Below are 21,217 nucleotides of genomic sequence, written 5' to 3'. Positions count from 1 at the left end.
CCATGATATCCAAGACAAAAACATTTATTTGTCAGTCAGAAAAACATCGATTTCAGTCTCTGAGAAGCTGTGTGGAAGATGCCTGCATGTAAGTCCCTCTTCCTCCGTAATTGGAGGAGAAACAATATTATTGTGTTGGTGCTGACCTTATTGTTCTAGATATATCGTGGCGGGTTGAGATGGATATCAATCAATGAGATCTAGCCATTGTTAAATCACGTGTGGGAAACCCTAATGACAAGCTATTGTTCGTAATGTACCAGCATCCGCATCCCAAGATTAGCCTGTTAGTTCCAGCAAGATGTCATTGCGAGTTTTTAATTTGTCAGCAATCTTTGAGTCAGGGATCTGTCAAGAGTCACTACAAGATACTTTGAGGTTTGTATTTTACCATGCTATTTGTAAAGTAGGCTTTAGGAGCATACATATCAAAAGGAAAGCGGTGACTTCAATTTTATGTAGATTAGGTTGTAAGTCCACTGTCTCGAGTATTCAAATTTTGATAAGTCCTCCGAGTTGCATTTTTCAATGTCATTTGCATATATAAATTTCCATGAGACAGTGGTGGGGATGTCACAGGTATGGAGACTGAAGAGCAGTGGAGCTATCACAGATCTTGGTGGAGGACAATTCCTTGGCTTGTGGAATTTACTTTTGGAGCCAATGCTTGATTTCAATGACGCAAGCATTTCAATATGGCTCTTTTGCATTGCCAGAAAACCGAGATAGTTTGACAAGGAATCACGTCGTAGAATGGACAGTAGCGAATAGGGTAAAAGTCTAGGACCAGTGGCATACTCAACGATCTCCTTGAGAGGTCTAATTTCTAACGAAATTGTACGAGGAGCCTGAGCATGTTCATCAGAATCTCTAGATTTTTCTCCATAGCTTCTTGTCATTGCAACTGTAAAAGCCGGGGCGATGCTTCGGAAACCGTATGGACTCAAAAAGGAACATTAATAGATTTCCTCTTTTTGTATCAGGAAAGGCTGCTTAGGCTTTTACAAGGATTAGCTTTTCTCTTTCTTTTAACTGTCAGATGCCTTCCTGATAGAGTTCTTCGGCACCATCAATGCACATACACAATCATTGCATATTTGGTCACATCGTCCAGTTAAAACTCTTTCCACTCAAGACGTAATAATGATTGTAAATCTTTATTTAGTAACTTATTTTGTTATTTAATAAATTAGGTAGTTAAGTGACTAACCCATTTTATCTTTCATCTTCTCACAATAAGCATTTCTGGTTAACATTGTGATAATTTCTGATTTTCAGGTGTGCTTCTTAATTTTAATGACAGTTCCAGTGCACCCCGTGCTACTCACATAGCAGTGAAAGCTTTTAAAACATGCATAAGCAAAAGTAAGTGTCAATGAATCAATGCAAGAAACTAACACTATATTCGTATTACATAAAAATCTAAAGATTGGCCTTCTTTCAATGATATCACGAAATATTATATATTTCTCTTGACTGCGAAACAACAACAACTAAATACTAATTTATATTACAGCAGCGTTTGCTGATTTAAGCCCTCTGGTAAAGCTTTACAAGGCAATAGGAGGATGGCCTTTAATTGAGGGGCGTAGGTGGAAAGACAAAAAGATTCGCTGGCAAGATGCTATTGCAGTGTGTGCGAGCGAAGCTGCCACCTGGTGTGGTATGGAAGTATTTGTAAAACGAAATGCCTGGAATACAACGAACTATTTGCTTTATGTAAGTAAATCTCTCTCTCTCTCTCTCTCTTTCTCTCTCTCTCTCTCTCTCTCTCTCTCTCTCTTTCTTTCTCTCTCTTTCTCTCTCTCTCTCTCTCTCTCTCTCTCTCTCTCTTTCTTTCTCTCTCTTTCTCTCTCTCTCTCTCTCTCTTTCTCGTGTGTGTGTGTGTGTGTGTGTGTGTGTGTGTGTGTGTGTGTGTGTGTGTGTGTGTGTGTGTGTGTGTGTGTGTGTGTGTGTGTGTCCTATGACCTTTTCCTGAGTCTAAGCTACGTTCCCATTTTAATATATGTGTGTTTAATAGTTTAATATACAATATTCATAATGTTTTGTTAATTACTAACGTATTATATCAAGGTAGGAAAGAAGTGATAGGTTTGGTGATGCTCTTGAATAGTTTTGTTTATTGATTTTTAGCGAAAAAAGTCTTTTAAAATAAATTTATAATAATAATCGGCTAGAAGAACACACACACACACACACACACACACACACACACACACACACACACACACAGTGATTGCAGTTTTTATTCATTCAATATCATTTTTTTTTCTGTAATTAATTTCCAGATTGGAAAAACTTCTGCTCACCCTGTTGGGAATTCCATCAGCAGAAATTTCTTTTTGAATCTAGCCAGAGAGTTGGGCAACGATAATGTTTCCCAAATAATGGAAGACTTGCTGAAAATTGAAAAAGTGAACGCAAAGATAGTCTCTGTGAGTAGTTTATAATTACACAATCTATTTAAAAATATTTTTTGTGTCAAAATAATCTAATATCTAGCCCAAGTTTAGCATGGATCAATTTAGTGTTAGTTGATACAACTGAACTCTTTCTAGTTCTTATTTATATGGTCTAGAATAAAGCATTTATGTGATAATATAATTATATAATGATCTAATATATTAATCCTATCATTCTATGATTTCACATATCTGAAACAATGACTTTAATTCCAATATTATAAATCTCAATTGAATATTTTAGGTGGCCACAACTCATGGGTATCCGTATGCAGGTTCTACTGAACAGATGCAACTCAGAGATCTTCAAAAACTATTTCCACAGGTAGGTTGATATATATATATATATATATATAGAACGTTTTTTCACCTGGATATATTATGTATTCAAGATACCAAGTAATTTTATACAAACTTGGTTTTAATCCTATTTCCCAAGTAAGCAAACAGACAAGTAAGTCAAGTTTGCGCCTGCACGTAGTGCAAGTCGGAGGCAACTAGTGGTAATGTAGTGCCACTCTGTGGGAACTCATTGTAAAAGCCCCGATCACTTTCTTTAGTATTTTTCCCCTAATGTAAAGATATGATGCTATGCATTAAAGGCAATGGTCACCACCCATGCCGGCTTCGACCTTTATTGAGGTCTCGTCAGTGGGAGCCAGACCTGAAAATGCTAAGGTTCTGATAAGAACTGGGCGATGGACTCTTTATCCCGTCATCTGAATGAAGAAAATCTGTGTGGATGGAGTGTTATTGAGCTAAAAAGCTCTAGTCATGGCTGGGTAACGGCAATAGCCGAGCCTCAGTTAAAACTTCATTGGCTACAGCATTGCCATTTGTCACCCTGGAAGTCCTAAAAAGGACTTTTATGTATCTATATATATCTATCTTCTAACGTCAAATGCTAAGGTTCTTATAGTCCTTATATATAAGGACTGGCTTAAAGGGGCGATGCAAGAATGCTTTTTATCTTCCCCGTTATCTGTAGAGGACAGTATAGGCATAAGGTGTTATTGAGCTATTAAAGCTCTGATCATGTCATGGCAGGAGGGTAACAGCAATAGCCGAGCCTCAGTTAGAACTTCATCGGCTACAGCATTGCCATCCATTACCCTCCATGGGTATGGTCTCCTCAAATGCTAAGGTTGAAGTAATGCAGAGCTTATGAATTTTACCTAAACAAGTTATCACAAGGTGCTTTGATCTTATTAAATAAAATCTCAGGATGAGAGATAGATGTAGAAAGTTTTTTAACTTGGGTATATTATGAATTCAAGATGCCAAGTAATTTTATATAAACTTGGTTTTTAATCCTATTTCCCAAGCCCCACTGACGAGACCTCAATAAAGGGTCGAAACCGGTATGGGTAGTGACCGTTGCATAGCATCATACATCTCGGCAAGGGGATGTGCTTTATATTAGGGAGAAAATATTAAAGAAAGTGATCGGAGTTTAATCCACCTTTACACGAGTTGCCTGAGACTTGCACTACGTGCAGGCACAAACTTGACTTCCTTGTCTGTTTGCTTACTTGGGAAATAAGATTAAAAACCAACTTTATATAAACTTACTTGGTATCTTGAACACACACACACACACACACACACACACACACACACACACACACACACACACACACACACACACACACACACATATATATATTTTTTTTTTCAGATGAAAATCAATTACCAGTCTTTTACCTTAGGAATCTCAAATTGTTTTATTAAGAAAACAGACAAACCAGCCAAAGAGCAAACGTAATAGACTGATGGCCTTTGGTTCTACGGATAGTTCAAACATAAACCAATAATTCTAGAAACTTGGGTTTTTCATCTTTGCAAGAATACACGCCGATATGCTTTGCAGATAAGATTAACTAGCCTATCAAAGCATTAATTATTCTTATGATATGGCGTTATACTACTGCATTTAGATACAGTAGTATAGTTAGATACAGTAGTGTAGTTAGATACAGGTTCTGCCTGTAGCTAACATGTGATAGTTTATTTCGTCAAAAATGAAATAGACGAATGTTTACAGATCAGCTTCAAGTTGCTGTTGACTGGTTCAAAACGTTTTCGCAAATATGTGACTGGTGCATTTCAGAATGACGTAGATAAAATTTATCGTTTTAGTTTATTAATATGTAAATAAGTTTACAAATTATTCTTTTTCCAATGCTGCTTAATTACTACTAATTCTCCAATGAAATACTGAAATAAAGAGCCAAAAGGCTTCACTTCGGCGATGCAAAATCATTCAAATTAAGTGGATATTGAATCCAACATTATTTCAAAGCCGAATAGAGAAACTACAAGAGTCCCCCCCCCCCATAATGTATAGCATCATACATGTCCGCAAGGAGATGTATAATGCTATACATTATGGGGGGGGGGCTCTTGTATACATTATGGGAAATACTAAAGAAAGTGATCAGAGCTTACTCCACCTTTACTACGAGTTGCCTCTGTCATGAAAGGTTTGCTTACGCTTGGATCCGCCGAAACATTTATACTTTTTATATTCGGCACGAATGTCTTGTAGTTTCTCTATTTGGCTTTGAAATAATGTTGGATTCAATATTCACTTCATTTGAATAATCTCCAATGAAAGTTTCAACCTATTTCTAAAAATATAATATTCGTTGACAAATCTTCACAAATATCAAAACGACATTAGACTTTATCAAACCATTTTATATTTTATTCACAGCCCGCGCGGTTAGCCTAGTGGCCTTGCGCTTTGCAACCATATGCCTTGGGAAGGAGTGTCCTAGGTTCGATTCCCGACGACGACGCGAGGAGCTGAAGGATCTGCCATAGCCAAGTTAGCCGGTCTTGGGCCTGGACAGCAGAGTGTTTTCCACCAGTTTATCTGGGGTTTTTCATCCCGCAAGCAGGCAAACCGGTCCAGTGAACACACGCGGATTACAGTTAGGAATACTGACCCAGCCATAGGTCTGATTCGTCAGTTATGCCGGTTCTGGAGCGCGGATAAAATTTGGGGGGACTGAGATGGTGCCGAACCTCCCCGTAAAGGGGACACACGACCGTGTATCATCATACGATTATTATTATTATATTTTATTCACGTGTTGATACCTATTAGGAGTTATTCTGTCTCTGTCTATCCGTTTATCTGTACACATATAATAGCATCTGGGTTGAGCTTAATGAAGCATAATGAATGTGTAGATTAAAGAGCCTGTGTAGCTCAGTGGATGTTGCATAATGATAACCCACTATCTGAACAAAAAGCATAATCCCAGACAAAGGTGCTGTTAACGTAGGCTCAGTCGCCACAACGAGAGGAATAATGACAACAAGATATCAAATCTAATAAAAAAAAAATAAAATAAAAATAAAAAAAAATAATAATAAGGATAAGAATGTTATATATATATATATATATATAATTGTGTAAAAAAAAAAAAAAAAGTAAATAGCAAATTACTCCTTAAGATAAGTCAGTACTACTCTAGTAATAAATATGTAGATTAAGATATATTACCACAAATATGTATATGTTCTTGTATATACAGACACAAGGACGGTAGAAATGTCAATTGTAAGAAATGCAGATAACATAAGTTCATAACATGATAATAACCCAAAATGTTAATAGGATATATTATCCATTTATAGACCTGTAACTAATTCTGCAATTCAGAAAACTTTGTATATAAGAAACTACAGATTTACCTCTTAAGTTAAGCAAACAATATAATGTTAAAGCAAGATGGAATTCTTTTTGTAAAAATAAGAGTGCCTACAAAAAAATAAAATCTGCATGAGATATAGAGATACTACCAAAATATATGCATATATAAATGTAAACAAAAACATAAGCAATGCATGTATTTTAAGAATAAGATGCGCATTTAAATTAAGTTAATAAAATAGTCTTCCAAAATATGTGAACAAAGATATAAAATGAAGATATATGTCAAACGAATTGTACATATGGAAAATGTCAATGCTAACATATATATGTATGTATATGTGTGTGTGGGTGTATATGTATGTATATATGTATATGTATGTATGTGTGTATGTATGTATATATATATATATATAAACGAGAATAGACTGATCTGATAATGGAACTTATAGACTGAAATCACTATGTAACATATACCAACAAAAATAACAGCTCAAGCAATTCAATAGGACAATAAGGAAAATAGAAATTGAGCATGTGATGTCGTATCTTATTTAAACAATGATTGTAAAACAAATGTCATAAGTATATTGTAACGAGTAAATGAAAATGCCTGATAGAATTAGCAGCCTATGTACAAATTGTAAATAGCTGTATATATATTTATTTTTAAATGTACAAAGCTGCTGCTGTTGATACAAATAAACTCATTAGAAGTAGCCTCAAGAAATGTAAATCAAAATGCCAATTAGAATAAGCATTCTATGTACAAATGTATATATTGTAAATAGTTGTATATATATATTTATTTTGATTGTACATAGATGCTTTAGTGTTAATAAAAATATACTCAGTGGATGTTGCATTGCATACCACGGCGCTTGACCGCACGAAGGAAAACTTTGTTTCGAATCTAGTCGCCGACTAGAGGAATTTTTTCGACGGATTCCCGAGTTAGTCGATCTCTGAGACGGGCAGGCTGGTTTTTTTTTTCCCGGAAACTCGGGTTTTTCGTCCTGTAAACTCAAGAAAATCGACTGTTGAACCCGCATTATTTCAGACATTAAATATATTGTGTTAGAGACCACGAGATGGCAGCACTTGTTGAGCCATTTTTCTTCACTGCGTGTCGCTTATTTACTATTCGCTGATATCCTTGGGCCAGCTATCTCTGATTGAGTGCCAGTGGAGATTGAACTGTCCACTCAGTCTCCAAAAGTTAGATAGTGCTAAGTGGCCTCGCCTACTCCCCGTATACGGGAATAAAAAGGCGTTAGCTGATTTTTATATATATATATATCTATCTCTTTTTTTGCATTTGCAGATTAACTGGATGGAATTCTTACAAGGTATATTGGGAAACACTGTCGACGATCACAAGTTATCTGAGGACGAACCCATAAGGATTGCAAGTCATGAATTTATTGAAGAAATCATCAAGGCATTCAACAGTACCTTCGATCAAAGGTATTATTTTAATACTTTTCATTGTTCCAGTTTCGTAAGGGAACATTGCTTTTTCAAATATAGGAAATAAATACGTGAGATTTCAGAATTCAGGAAAAATGAAGCCGATATTTCATACATAAGTTAAATTTTTTTCTTGTTTTTTTTATATTAGAACGACTAGTTTAAAAATAGAGAAAAGAAATATATATAAAAAGCACAAATTGCCTTTCTTTGTGTTATTAATTTCCAATTCATAAAATGTAGATTTCTAAGAGAAAAACAGCACACACACACACACACACACACACACACACACACACACACACACACACACACACACACACACACACACACACACACACACACACACGCGGTATTCGACTTAAATTTGTAAAACAACGAAAAATCCAACATAAGAAATTATATCTGGCTTTGTCTTTTCATTTAAAACTCTTAAAAATATTTGCTTTCTTTGCAAATTTCTAGGTCTATTATGAATTACTTTGGATGGTGCATGACGTTGGGTTTCGGATTCTTAATACCGGAAGTCGGAAAGTTTTGTTATTCAGAAGAATCAGTTTCAGCTACCAATAGTCGAGATGTGAGTAACGTTGAAATGCTTCAATGTGTTCGGCAAATTTTGACCGATCTGCCCTATGCAGTTGAATACTTGCTGTACACTAACGATTCACGACTTTTTAATGAAGAGGTAATTTTTATTGCAAACTTCGTCATCTTATCATATTAATAATGTTAAAAAAAATAGGTTTATTAAATAATTCTAATAATCAGAATAGTTATTCAAAATTTCTAAGTTTATTAATAAGAAATACCCTTGCAATTTTTAATATCTTTATGATTTTTAATAAATTATTTAGAAATATTTAATAAATTTTGATATACAAAATGAAAATTTGAATTGGCGTATATCTTATTACTTTATATAGATAAATATACGTGTACCCTTTGTTATTATTATTCCTTACGTAATAGTCGTTTATATACCTTTATTGAAGAAACGCGATGCAAGAGAGTGCGAAAATTACAGAACTATAGCACTGATTTCTCATGCAAGTTAAGCCATACTTAAGATCATTCAGAAAAGACTGGAACCATTCCTAAAGAGAGAAATGCCAGACGAACAGGCAGGATTTCGGAAAGGCAGAGGAACAAGAGATCAAATCGCCAATGTGAGATGGATAATAGAAAGAGCACAGGAATATCCCAAGAATGTCTACCTTTGTTTCCTTGACTATAGCAAGGCTTTTGACTCTGTAGATCATGTGAAACTGTGGAATTTGTTAAGACCAATGGGAGTACCAGAGCATTTCATTATCCTTCTGAGGAATTTTTATTATAAACAAGAAGCTACATACGAACAGATCTTGGAGAAACTAAGTATTTCATAATAGGTGAAGGGTGCTACAAGGATGTATTTTATCTCCGTACTTGTTTAACTTGTACAGCGAATACATTTTAAGAATGGCAGGCCTGGAGGAGTCTCCAGTTGGAATTAAAATTGGTGGATAAATATCAATAATTTGAGGTGTACAGATGATACCACCTTGCTAGCAGAATGCAAAGAAGATTTGAAGGAACTTATTATGAAAGTTAAAGAAGAAAGTGATAAATATGATCTTAAATAACCTCAAAAAGACGTGAACTTAATGATTTTGAATAGATGGGGAGAAAATGGAAGCAGTTAACAATTTTGTGCTCCTAGGATCCCGAATTGATAAAGCTGGTTATTGTACTGAAGAAGTTAGAAGAAGATTATTACTTGGAAAGAAAGCAATGACAAATTTAAGCAAGATCTTTAAAGATAAAGATATTAGCCTCACAACAAAAATCAGAATCGTGAAAGCAATGGTATTCCCTGTGGTGCTGTATGGATGTGAAAGTTGGACCCTGAGAAAGAGTGAAAGAAGGAAGATAGATGCGTTTGAATTATGGATTTGGAGACGCTTACTAAGAATACATGGACTGCAAATCAAACCAATAAATCAGTGGTAGACAGAATAAAGCCAGATTGCTCCCTCGAAGCTGTGATCATCAAGCAAAAATTGTCATACTTCGGACATATTAAGCGAACAAGTGACAGTCTGGAGAAGATGATGATGCTTGCTAAAGTTGATGGAAGCAGGAGAAGAGGAACACCAAGAATTAGATGGGTGGATGGAGTTAAAGAAGCAACTGGAGTGTGCTTGGAAGTTCTGAAAGACATGTTAGAGACAGATCTGAATGGAGAGTGAATGTTCGTGGGATCATCAGGAGTCGAAAACCACTCGATGGAACATAACACACAATAGCCATTTGGTATTGGTTTTTACTCTCGAGAGACACTTGTGATATTATAATTAGGAATTATAGACACGTTAACACAAGAATATTTTAATGTTTGCCAAATATTTCCGTCTGAAACTAACAGACTATCCTCAGTGGCTACTTTGGAACAGTTTTCAACAAGCTGAAATACCAACAATTGGTCATTCAAAAGTAGAACGAGCCGCTTGATGTTACATTGCTAAGCATTAAAGAGAAGAAATGCTTTCATCAGAGGTATTAATTCACAATTTCATATAACAATCTTAATTTATAAATACAGGGTGGCCATAAAATAACTTTCCTTCTTTGGGGGCATCTTCAGCTAAAACCAATAAACGGAATGAGACCAAATTTTATATTCAGACTTTTGAAGGCATGAGAAGATGATTTCCGCGAAGAAAATATTTAGTACCAAAAGTTGCCGATAGAGGAAATTTTGGTGCTGGCGGAGCCGAAAGCAGTCAAATATTTGCAGTAAACGCAGGTAAAAAGGATTATGCAAATTTTACTGTACGCAGCATTTCAGTAATGAGCGGGTTATCAGTCAGTTCTTTCCGACGGCATGGCCGCCTCGATACCCGGACATCACTCCATGTGACTTTTGGCTGTGGGGGTATTTGAAATCCGTTGTATATGTTGGTGGCGTTCCCAACTTGCATGTCTTGAAAGAGAACATAAAACCAGTTGTTATGAACATTCAATCCGACTCCTTACGCTCAGCTGTAGAGCATGTCGCACACCGGATGCAATTTGTTGTACACAAGAAAGGTCAGCACATCGAAAATCGTGTATGTGGTCCAGGAGACCCTGATTCTGATGAATAAAACATTATTTCCTGTGAGTTCAATCACTACATTAAAATCTTTGTCTCTCGCAAGTTGTTGTTGTTTTATTATTATTATTCTTATTATCATTGTAACGCGAAACATATCCAGCTGGAATGAGTGACGCGGCTGTCGCTTACACCGTCGAAATGTTATTATTCTATTTTATCTGCCTTTAATGTAATTATCCGCTTGTTTTCGGTTCCGCCAGCGCCAAAAATTACCCTATCGGCGAATTTTGTTAATAAATCTGTTTTTTTTTTCTCGCGGAAATCATTTTCCCATGCCTTCCAAGTCCCAATATAAAATTTGGTCTCATTCCGTTAATTGGTTTTAGCTACAGATGCCTTCAAAGAGGGAAAGTTATTTTATGGCCACCCTGTACAATTAAAGATAATATTAGACTAATATTAGAATTAAAGGTTTCAATTAAAAAAATAATAAAAAAAAATAATATGTTATCCGGATTAAACTTTCCCATATATTTCAGAAGGATATACAGTAATTTCGATTCAAGTTAGGGCGTTGAAGTAAGGCCGCAGCACTTTCTTTGAATAGGCGTTCCAATTTATAGCCACATCTCTGTGTAGGAGGAGAGTCTTGACCAGAGGATGTTGTAGCTTGTCTCTATTCCGTGCTGAGGCAATACAGACTTATCGAAGTTGTTGTGCTGAATGTATGATTGATGTTCTTGTATTTTTTTTTTCTATAGGGTGTCCGGTTTGTCCAAAGTAGGACAGATTGCAGTTACAAGGAACTTGATACACACCAGGAAGAGACATAGTTGAGCGTTTATCTTTAGAAGAGGGGAAATAGGTGGATATTTTCTTAATAGGGATATAAGTGGCATCATATTTCTTCAGAATTCTTAAAATTAGTTCTGAAATCCCGGACTCGACGTATTGATTCTTTGTTGTTCTGGATTGGATTGTAGGAATCGAATAGATGTTGTGTACTTTTTTCGGAGAAGCCATTTAATGTCATGTGATGTTTGATAGTTGAAAGTTCTTTCTGTAATTCACGAGGAGTTGAACAATTAGTTCTAGCTCGTGGAATTAAACATTTTATGATTCCTGTTTTTTGATAAGGATAATGGGCAGATAGTTTGAGAATGTAAAGTCCAGTAAAGTGGGTTTTCTGTAAACTGTTGTTGTCAGAATACCTGAAGGTGAACGGATGAGGAGGATGTCTAAAAAGGATAACTTGTTGTCTTTTTCAATCTCCATGGTAAACTTAATACGAGGATGTAAGGAATTGATTCTGGCTAAAACGGAAGGTTAGGAATCTATAGACGACTGAAAAGATGTCGTCTATATATCTCACCCCAAAAGGATGGCTGAGGGAATATAAATGAAAACAGGACGTCTTCTGGATGTTCCAAATAAAAGTTGGCTAGAGCAGGTAAAAGTGGACTTCCCTTTCCTTCCATTTGGTTGTAGAATTTGTTTTGACACAAGAAATATCCAGAGTGCGTCACGAAAATCAAATAATTTTACATTTTACGATATCTTGTGGGAAGATGTCAGTAAGTAATTGTAAAGTCTCTTTCAGAGGCGCATTAGTATATAGGGATTAGACATGAAGCTCACCATGAGATCAGTAGGTTGTAATGAGATATTTTTTAATTTATTTAGGAAATCCGAAGAGTTTTTCAAACGAGTAGTGAAACACTCATCCTCTCAAAAGGAGATGATTTTGCTATAGTCCTTAAAAAGATTTGGTATTTATATTTTCTGGTTAACATCGAACGGAACCTTAGTCATCTCTCCAGTGAAAAGGCCAATTCTCTCCTCCTAGAAGTTGCTTCTACGCTACTTAAATCCAAGCTTCCTCCTTCCAGCATATCTCCTTTTGAAAAGAAAGCTCTACGTTCCTTAAGAAGCAACAGTCACCATGTTATCACTAAAGCAGACAAAGGAAAAGCGATAGTAATTATGGATTCTTCAAACTATAGAAGAAAAATTTCTCTTTTACTTCGAGATCGATCAACATACCAAGAACTTGATCACGATTCCACCAATAGGCAACTGAAGAAATTAAATTCCCTTCTAGATGAGGTGATAAGTTTGGATGCAGACACGATAGAAAGGTTTAAAACACATTTCGCAAGACCTCCTAAATTTTATGGTCTACCTAAAATCCACAAGACAGATTTTCCTCTTCGTCTATAGTGGACCGTATTGATTCGCCTACTTATCGCATAGCCAAATATTTAGCGAAATTATTGAAATCACATATAGGCAAATTACGCTCGTTTTTGAAAACCTCATCGGATTTCCTAAATAAATTAAGAATTATCTCATTACAACCTACTGATCCTATGGTGAGCTTCGATGTATACTCCCTATATACTAATGCACCTCTGAAAGAGACTTTACAATTACTGACATCTTCCCACAAGATATCGTAAAATTATTTGATTTCGTGATGCACTTTGAGTATTTCTTGTGTCAAAACAAATTCTACAACCAAATGGAAGGAAAGGGAAGTCCACTTTCACCTGCTTTAGCCAACTTTTATTTGGAACAGCTAGCAGACGTCCTGTTCTCATCTATATTCCCTCAACCATCCTTTTGGGGTCAGATGTATAGACGACATCTTTTCAGTGTGGCCTCGCAACAGAGATTCTTAACCTTTCGTTTTAGCCAGAATCAATTCCTCGTATTAAGTTTACCATGGAGATTGAAAAAGACAACAAGTGTACCTTTTTAGGTAAACCTGTTGTCTTTTTCCAGCCTTTTTAGACATCCTCCTCATCCGTTCACCTTCAGGTATTCTGACAACAACAGTTTACAGAAAACCCACTTTTACTGGACGTTACATTCTCAAACTATCTGCCCATCATCCTTATCAAAAAACAGGAATCATGAAATGTTTAATTCCACGAGCTAGAACTAATTGTTCAACTCCTCGTGAATTACAGAAAGAACTTTCAACTATCAAACATCACATGACATTAAATGGCTTCTCCGAAAAAAGTACACAACATCTATTCGATTCCTACAATCCAATCCAGAACAACAAAGAATCAATACGTCGAGTCCGGGATTTCAGAACTAATTTTAAGAATTCTGAAGAAATATGATGCCACTTATATCCCTATTAAGAAAATATCCACCTATTTCCCCTCTTCTAAAGATAAAAGCTCAACTATGTCTCTGCCTGGTGTATATCAAGTTCCCTGTAACTGCAATCTGTCCTACTTTGGACAAACAGGACGCTCTATAGATAAAAGAATTCAAGAACATCAATCTAATGGTTATAAGAATTACTTCATTAAATGAACTTTGAGTAGTTTTAATATGTCTTCCTCTTCAAACACAGAAGAAATAACGCGCATTCCTATCCCTTATGTACAAGGCATCAGTGAACGTATAGGAAAAGTTTTAAAAACCAATGAATATTTTTGTTGTCTCTCGACTGTTTAGAAAAATCTCCACCTTTCTCACTTCTCCTAAGGACAAGATCCGACATCTTAATTATCCAGGTGTATACCAGATTCCGTGCTCTTGTGGATTATCTTATTACGGACAAACGGGAAGCTCTGCCTCTATTCGGCTAGAAGAACACCAATCTTATATTGAATACTTTAAACCTGAAAAGTCTGGACTTGCAGAACATGCCATCTTCACTAGACATAGAGTTCATTGGAGAAAGACAAGAGTTCTTCACAAAAGTCAGTTCCTCGTGGAACGCCTTTATAAAGAAACATGTGGAACTCTACTTCATTCTCCTAACTTAAACAGATCCGACGGCTTACGTCTATCCCCTTTATGGGAGATAGTACTTTACAAATCAACTAATCTTTCGTAACTTTTTATTGTATTTTTTTTATTGGAAATTTATTGACCTTTTTAGTTATCTTACACCACCTACTTAGGTGACGCTGTTTTGTAATTGTCAGTTATTGTTTAATTTGAGTTTAATATGTTCTGAAGATGCCTGTGACACACAGGCGAAAATTATACTATTAAATAATCTTTGTACGTGAGTTTTTTCCGTTATTAATTTTGATTTTATTTTCCGTTATTAATTATTGATCAGTCATACATTCTGCATAACAAATGCGATGTCTGGATAGGCTCAGCACGGAATAGAGACAAGCCACAACATCCTCTGGTCTAAGACCCGCCTCCTACACAGAGATGTTGCTATAAATTCGAACGCCTATTCAAAGAGTGCTGAGGGGCTTACTTCAACGCCATAACTTGAATCGAAATGACTGTATATTCTTGTCAAAAATATTGGAAAGTTTAATCAGGATAACACATTAATTTTTTTATTGAAACTTTTAATTCTTACATTAGTCTAATATTATCTTTAATTGTATTTATAAATTAAGATTGTTTAATGAAATTTTGAATTAATACGTATAATTTAGTCATCACTCTGATGAAATTTTTCCTCTCTTTAATGCTTAGCAATGTAACATCAGGAAGCTCGTTCTACTTTTGAATGATCAATTGTTGGTAGCACCTTGTTAAAAAACCGTTCCTATGTAGCCACCGAGGATAGTCTGTTAGTTTCAGACTGAAATATTCGGCATTAAAATATTAAAATATTATTGTGTTAACGTGTCTATAATTCCTAATTGTTTTTTAAGAAACTGTCACATGAATAAAAAGTAAACATCACTACATCAAATTATAACCAATTAAGTGAAAGAAATATAAAACAGTTAAGGGAATATAAATCATGCATTCTTTGTGTTTTTAAACTACTCTGTAATGCGAAACTAACGCATGGTAAACGAGGCGGATAGTTTGTTTAGTAACAGTTGCTAAGCAATATTTGTATATGAAAATATGGCAAACGCTAATACGTTGTTATGTTACATTACATATGACGTAGATGCAAAGTAGCATTTCAGTCATGTTTTAATTATTATTTTTTTTTAAATTCTAATATTTTGCATTTGTGTACAACTAGGCTACATCACAAATGTAAAAGAAATCTTGTGATATCATTAAAATCGAAATGCCAATGCAATTTTTTTTTCATAGTTTTCATTTTTTTTTTAATCTCTGTTAGGGTAAAATGATCGTGGATTATACTAGAAATGCCACGCACGAGTTAATTAAAGAAAACGACTGGCTCGATAAAAATACAAAGCGAAAAGCTCTAGAAAAAGTAAGTATTTCAACATACTTGTATAATCTTTTATGTTCTTTTTTGAAGTAATAAATTACTATCGATACGAACTTCATGAAATCTTCAGCCATTTGTGAGAATACCGGAAGAGATTCACAACTTACGAAAGTGTTAAAACAACACTTAATTTTACTTATATTCCGGTCAAAACCCAATAAAATGAAGGTCACAGTTTTAGAGGGTCGTTAACTCGAATTAATTATTCAAATACCTGATTGTAGGTTGAGAGTTGGAATCGTTTTAGTGGCTATAAATTTGACCAAATGGCGAGAGTGTGGAATGTTCACTGATAATTTACGAATAGAGTTATAACTTCAGGAAACTATGAAATCAAGTTCGGCCTCGTTAATCGAATCATTGTCAAATTCGAATAAACAGTTCTTCCAGTATTATCGCTGCTTTCAAAAGTTTATTATATGACCATTTTTTAAAATAAACATTTGATTATCCTTCTATGAGCAAGATAGCTTTCTACGAAGTTATCGAATATTTTGTCAGCTTTATTGGTTGTTGAAACCAAATTTGCATATTTGGTTCCTCCAAAGCTAGATACAGTCATCTGCTACATCGGGCACTTTTCTTAGCTTAGCGTCATTTCTTTGTAATATGTAACAACATCGAAATTTATAATTTTATTTAAATACAAATATGTAAATATGATTTATAATATAATCTACCGAAGTATATATTCTATTAAATTTATAACAATTTATATTATAAATACAATTATATAAATATCGTTTAGATTTATAATAATTTTTATCAAAAACACAATCATGCAAATATAATCCACAGAATTATACTGGAGTCGAAAGGACAAACTATATTTTTACCTGTAAATGAAAAATGTTTTCATGGCTACAGCCAGATGTGGACACACACTTATTACCAGCATACTAATAAATTATATTTCACGTAACTTTCGTACATAAATTGCAATACGTTTCTGGCAAAAGTTACGACTTTCCTAAGGACGTAGTTAAGGAATTAATGTACAGTGTTTGCAGAAAACTATGCGGAGAGACTTTTCAGTATGGAATTGTTCACCCCAAACTGCGATTCAGATCTCACAGTTGTACCATTCTTAGCACCAAGTGATTCCGGAGTTCTTGAGGAAAACTGTAATTCTGGCAAATTGGTGGAGGTCTTGTAATTCTGGATCCATTGGTTCTATTTTCACTGGACACGCTTTCTCATAAAAGAAGCCGTCTGTTCAATCTCCTTTGTGATTCTCAATGAGGCTATCCAGTCACCAAGTGTGCTTTTCAATCCTCTGTTAAACAAGTTCGGCTGTTTTTTAGAGATTACAACATCCTCTTGTTAATTAGATGACATTTCATTTTTGTAGCAGAGCTTTGATCAGACGATGTCTCTTTTTTTTTTTTTTTTTGACACTGTCAGTTTGCTCTTCTTAGCCAAGTCCGATAAACCCAAAGGGAGAACAAAAATGGCTTTATGGTCCATTTTAGTTTAGCGTTTATAATTCATTTAGAAATAAATATTTCAATAAAACCTAGCACTGACACTGTTGCCAGTGCTTTCCTATTTTGTGCATTTCCATCACAGTCTAGGACGGAATTAAATCGTACGGTTGTTCTACACTGCCAACCATTCTGGAAGAATTTCTTCAAGTGCTCCATGACTTACTTCAGTAGGTGATGGAACACTGGAATCAGATGTGAAACATAACGCGAGGCCAAAATTATGTACAATGGCTTCCAAGTTTACCTGAATAGCAATCAGAACCCTGTTGCTAATATCAAGAGAGATTGAGAGAGAGAGAGAGAGAGAGCACATATAATTTTCATGTTTATATGCATACCATCACTAGATCTCCATTATTTGTTACGTAAAAACTCCTTTTATTGCCACGCGCTTTATCAGTACGTGCGTGTAAAGCTGTGATTTTTGAATAAATGCGTACTCCGTAGACTGCGCATTAGCTGAGAACCACATTTCCAGTTCCATTAACTTTATAAAAGTTCACGTTTCCGCCAGTTCCAGTTATAGCAGTACTTGAACTATTATTTTGGGAAATGACGGGGTTGGTGGTAGCTATAAGGTCCTAGTTGTATCATGTTTTTCCTTATTGAATATTAGCAATCCTGCTCTCCATATTTTCCAAACTTCTTGTTCATTTCCGAGCTTCAGTGTTTACCTTTTGACCCTACATGACGTAACAGCTGTTGTAAACAGTGACCGTTAAAATATTCTCTACTCAGAACCCATACCCCTCTCTTCCAGTAATGTTATTCCAAGAAACTGTCTGACCAACATTTACTACATAGATTTAACATTTGAGCATTTACTAGAGGTATAAAAATGACGTCGATCACTACATTCGTTTTCTTCACCCCCCACTCGTAAAGGGGACAAATACAGTGACCATTAATAGGCTTCCAGTTACACCATGTCTACAGATGGATTTTAAAATGAGTTTTAAAAATCATTCCTAATTTAAATTCAATCATATAATAAGTTTCCTCTTCTGTCCCAATTTGGGCAACGAAGTGAAATGATCTTTGCATTTATTTTCTTTCACATAGTTGGACTATACCAATGTTTTCCTATCTCATGCGCACTGGGTTGAGAATAAAACTTATGTGGATGCATTTTATGATCGAGTGAGTAGCATTTTTATTGATATGTTGGTCTCAAGAAATTTAGCAAATAGATTCAGTTCAATAAATTTTAAGTTGATTTTATTAGTTTTGTTTGTTCCCGATTATGTTATGCTTCACAATATAACAAAAACATACTTGAGTTATACAGTTTTTAGGATACTTTTTGTAGGTTTAAATCGAGAAACAATTTCAAGTACTTTTCTAATGTATTACTGACGATATAATGTCTTCGGAATATTCTCTTTCAATATTATTGTTTAAAATAATAACCATTTTCTCTGTTCATTAAAATTAAGAATTATCTGTATAATTAGAAGTTTCTTCTTCATTGTCATTAATAATATTAACTCATTATTACAGCAGCGAATTTCTCGCTTTTTTTTTTTTTTTTTTTTTTTTTTTAGATTTACACAGACTCGTTCAACTGCTTAGAGTTCGGGGGGTGGGAGGGAGTACGAAATTCTGGAGCGTAAAAGTTTGAATAGAGATAAAGAGTGTGAACAGTTAAGTAAGGTTTCAGCAAGAGGAGGATTGGGTCATTTTGAATTAGCGAAACAAGTAGGTTAGTTATGAATTATTCTGTTAACTACGTGCTTACTTTTGCCAATTTGCCTGTTTCTTGGATTAAAAATCACATCCTGTTTCCTAGGTGAAAAAAAAAACAAAAAACTAATTTCCAGAAAGAAAAATTTTATTCGACCAGCCTGAGATTGGCTAACTCGCCTCGCCTGAAAAATCCTTTGTCAAGTTCCTCGCCTCAAACCCAATTCATTGTAATTAATAAGTAGTAAACACACACACACACACACACACACACACACACACGAATCAATATTATAGGTGTCTTATACGTATTTCTATTTTCCAGCTTCCAGAACTGGGAGATTCCCGAATTGAAAATTTCAGGCAAATCAAATTATTCTGTCAAAGGAAGATGTTTGCTTTGCTCGCTAAACAAATAAACAGAACCGAGTAAGTGTGAATGCATTTTATGCACGTAACAGTGCAGCATCTGAGAGTCTTCTTTTTAGCAGATTTCTCTTCTTCTTCTTCCCCTGTTATTATATATTTCATGTATTTTTATTTTGTTAATTAATATATTTTTCATACAGAAATTAGTTAACTAATATATTTTACATACCGATGATCCAAAGAACATTCCAAATAAATATTTCTACATTGTTTTTAAAGCTACTCTTTCTTTCTTTGAAAAATTAAACACACGAATATGCATTTATTTATCTAACATTCTAAATTAATTTAATTATTTGTAAATTATAATATACTCTGTAAAAACCAAAAGTCTTTATATATTTCCTTTATTTTCAATATTTATTTAGAATAATTAAAATACAGTCTTTAGATTTTTGTATAAAAACAATACAAGAATTTAAAAATTATTTTTGTTCTTAGAAGCATAATTTGATTTGTGCTCGCTACAACAAAAGCGCATTCCAGTTTTTAAATTCGTGTACACATTGACATATAATATAAAATACGGTATGAAATTGTTTAATTATGAGCTGTTGAGTGTAGATACTTTCCTAGTTTTTGAGAGAACTGTCATAACGTTGAATCAAATGTAAGTTCTTTTCTTCTAAGAATTCTCTCTGTTGATGGTACTTTTGAAAAATTCTAAGTATCAAACATTACAGAGATTTTAGGACACTTAGAATAGTTTTTAGCTTGTATACTGAATGCATATAAAATCTTTTCCCTACTTTGGTAACTAAATGGTCCGAATGAAACCAAAATTAAAATAATTCGAAAATATTAATAGAGATCATAATAACAAATTCATTACATTACACTCAACCATTATGAATTAATTCTAGTTAGAATAATTTATTTATTTATTATATTATTCTAACTGTACAAATACACTTTGTATTGTTAACTTTGCCCTAGTAGGCACGAACGACTTAACTAGCGATAAGTTCAGTATGATAGAAGATATTAAAGTGAAAGTTCGTACGTACAGGGTGATCAAAATGAAAGTATCCTGGTTTAAGGCTTAGTGGATCGCCATCCAGTAATCGAAATGCTGCGAAACTTTAGAGAAATACATTGTTATGTGGAAGTATCTGAGACAGAAAGTTCCAAAATGCACCACTGGAGGCTTTGTGAACACCAAGGCATATAAAACCGTCCACAGTACCATTACTGCGGACGGTTTTAAAAACATGGACGCGGGATTTTTCCCTTCATCTCGGTTGTTAATACCGTTTACGGTGATGGCACTAACCTTGCCCCAACGTGCTTCGCTCGTGATGCTGTACTACCCAAATGATTGTAATGCTGTTGCTGCACTCCGCGAATTTCGTAGCCTAAACAAATGTCAACGAGGTCCACTATCTCCATGTGCTTTGCGATGAATGATTAGTCGTGTTGAAGAAACTGGTTGGGAGATAGACCTGGAAGAGGTCCCAAACCAACCAGTTCACCACAAGTGAATGAAGTTGCTACTACCGTCGTGTAGTAGACCACGAATAACAGCGTTGGTTTTTGCAGTCCTTTAACATTCCTTGCTGGATTAGAGTTGGAAGTTGCGTGACCGTGGAGCGATGAGGCTCATTTTCACCTGAACGTGCTATTTTACCTGAATGCTATGCATGCGGGTTTTGCTGTGCATCCATACCCCACAATTGATGGGTATGGACTACTCAAAACCCGCATGCAAACCAAGTCCTTTGCATTCATACAACGTTACCGTCTGGT

General features: G+C 34.9%; 1 protein-coding gene across 2 annotated transcripts in view; it reads left to right on the top strand.

Moving 5' to 3' along the window:
* The window catches only part of LOC150094938 (neprilysin-1-like), an 84,931-nt gene that overhangs the window by 30,545 nt on the left and 33,169 nt on the right, over positions 1-21,217 (top strand). For both annotated transcript variants that reach the window (XM_090410889.1, XM_090410890.1), the window contains exons 6-14: positions 1,279-1,365; positions 1,517-1,719; positions 2,289-2,435; positions 2,707-2,787; positions 7,451-7,593; positions 8,062-8,284; positions 15,756-15,854; positions 18,422-18,499; positions 19,368-19,471. In XM_090410889.1, coding sequence (XP_090267015.1) covers positions 1,279-1,365; positions 1,517-1,719; positions 2,289-2,435; positions 2,707-2,787; positions 7,451-7,593; positions 8,062-8,284; positions 15,756-15,854; positions 18,422-18,499; positions 19,368-19,471 — 1,165 coding nt within the window. The remainder of the gene's footprint in view (positions 1-1,278; positions 1,366-1,516; positions 1,720-2,288; positions 2,436-2,706; positions 2,788-7,450; positions 7,594-8,061; positions 8,285-15,755; positions 15,855-18,421; positions 18,500-19,367; positions 19,472-21,217) is intronic.

The sequence above is a fragment of the Typopeltis vanoorti genome, chromosome 21 (genome assembly GCF_054136105.1).
Source record: "Typopeltis vanoorti isolate ZY-2024b chromosome 21, IOZ_Tvanoo_1.0, whole genome shotgun sequence".
Lineage (NCBI taxonomy): Eukaryota > Metazoa > Arthropoda > Arachnida > Uropygi > Thelyphonidae > Typopeltis > Typopeltis vanoorti.
Note: the sequence above shows the minus strand (reverse complement) of the source record. Positions and strands in the feature narration are given on the sequence as shown.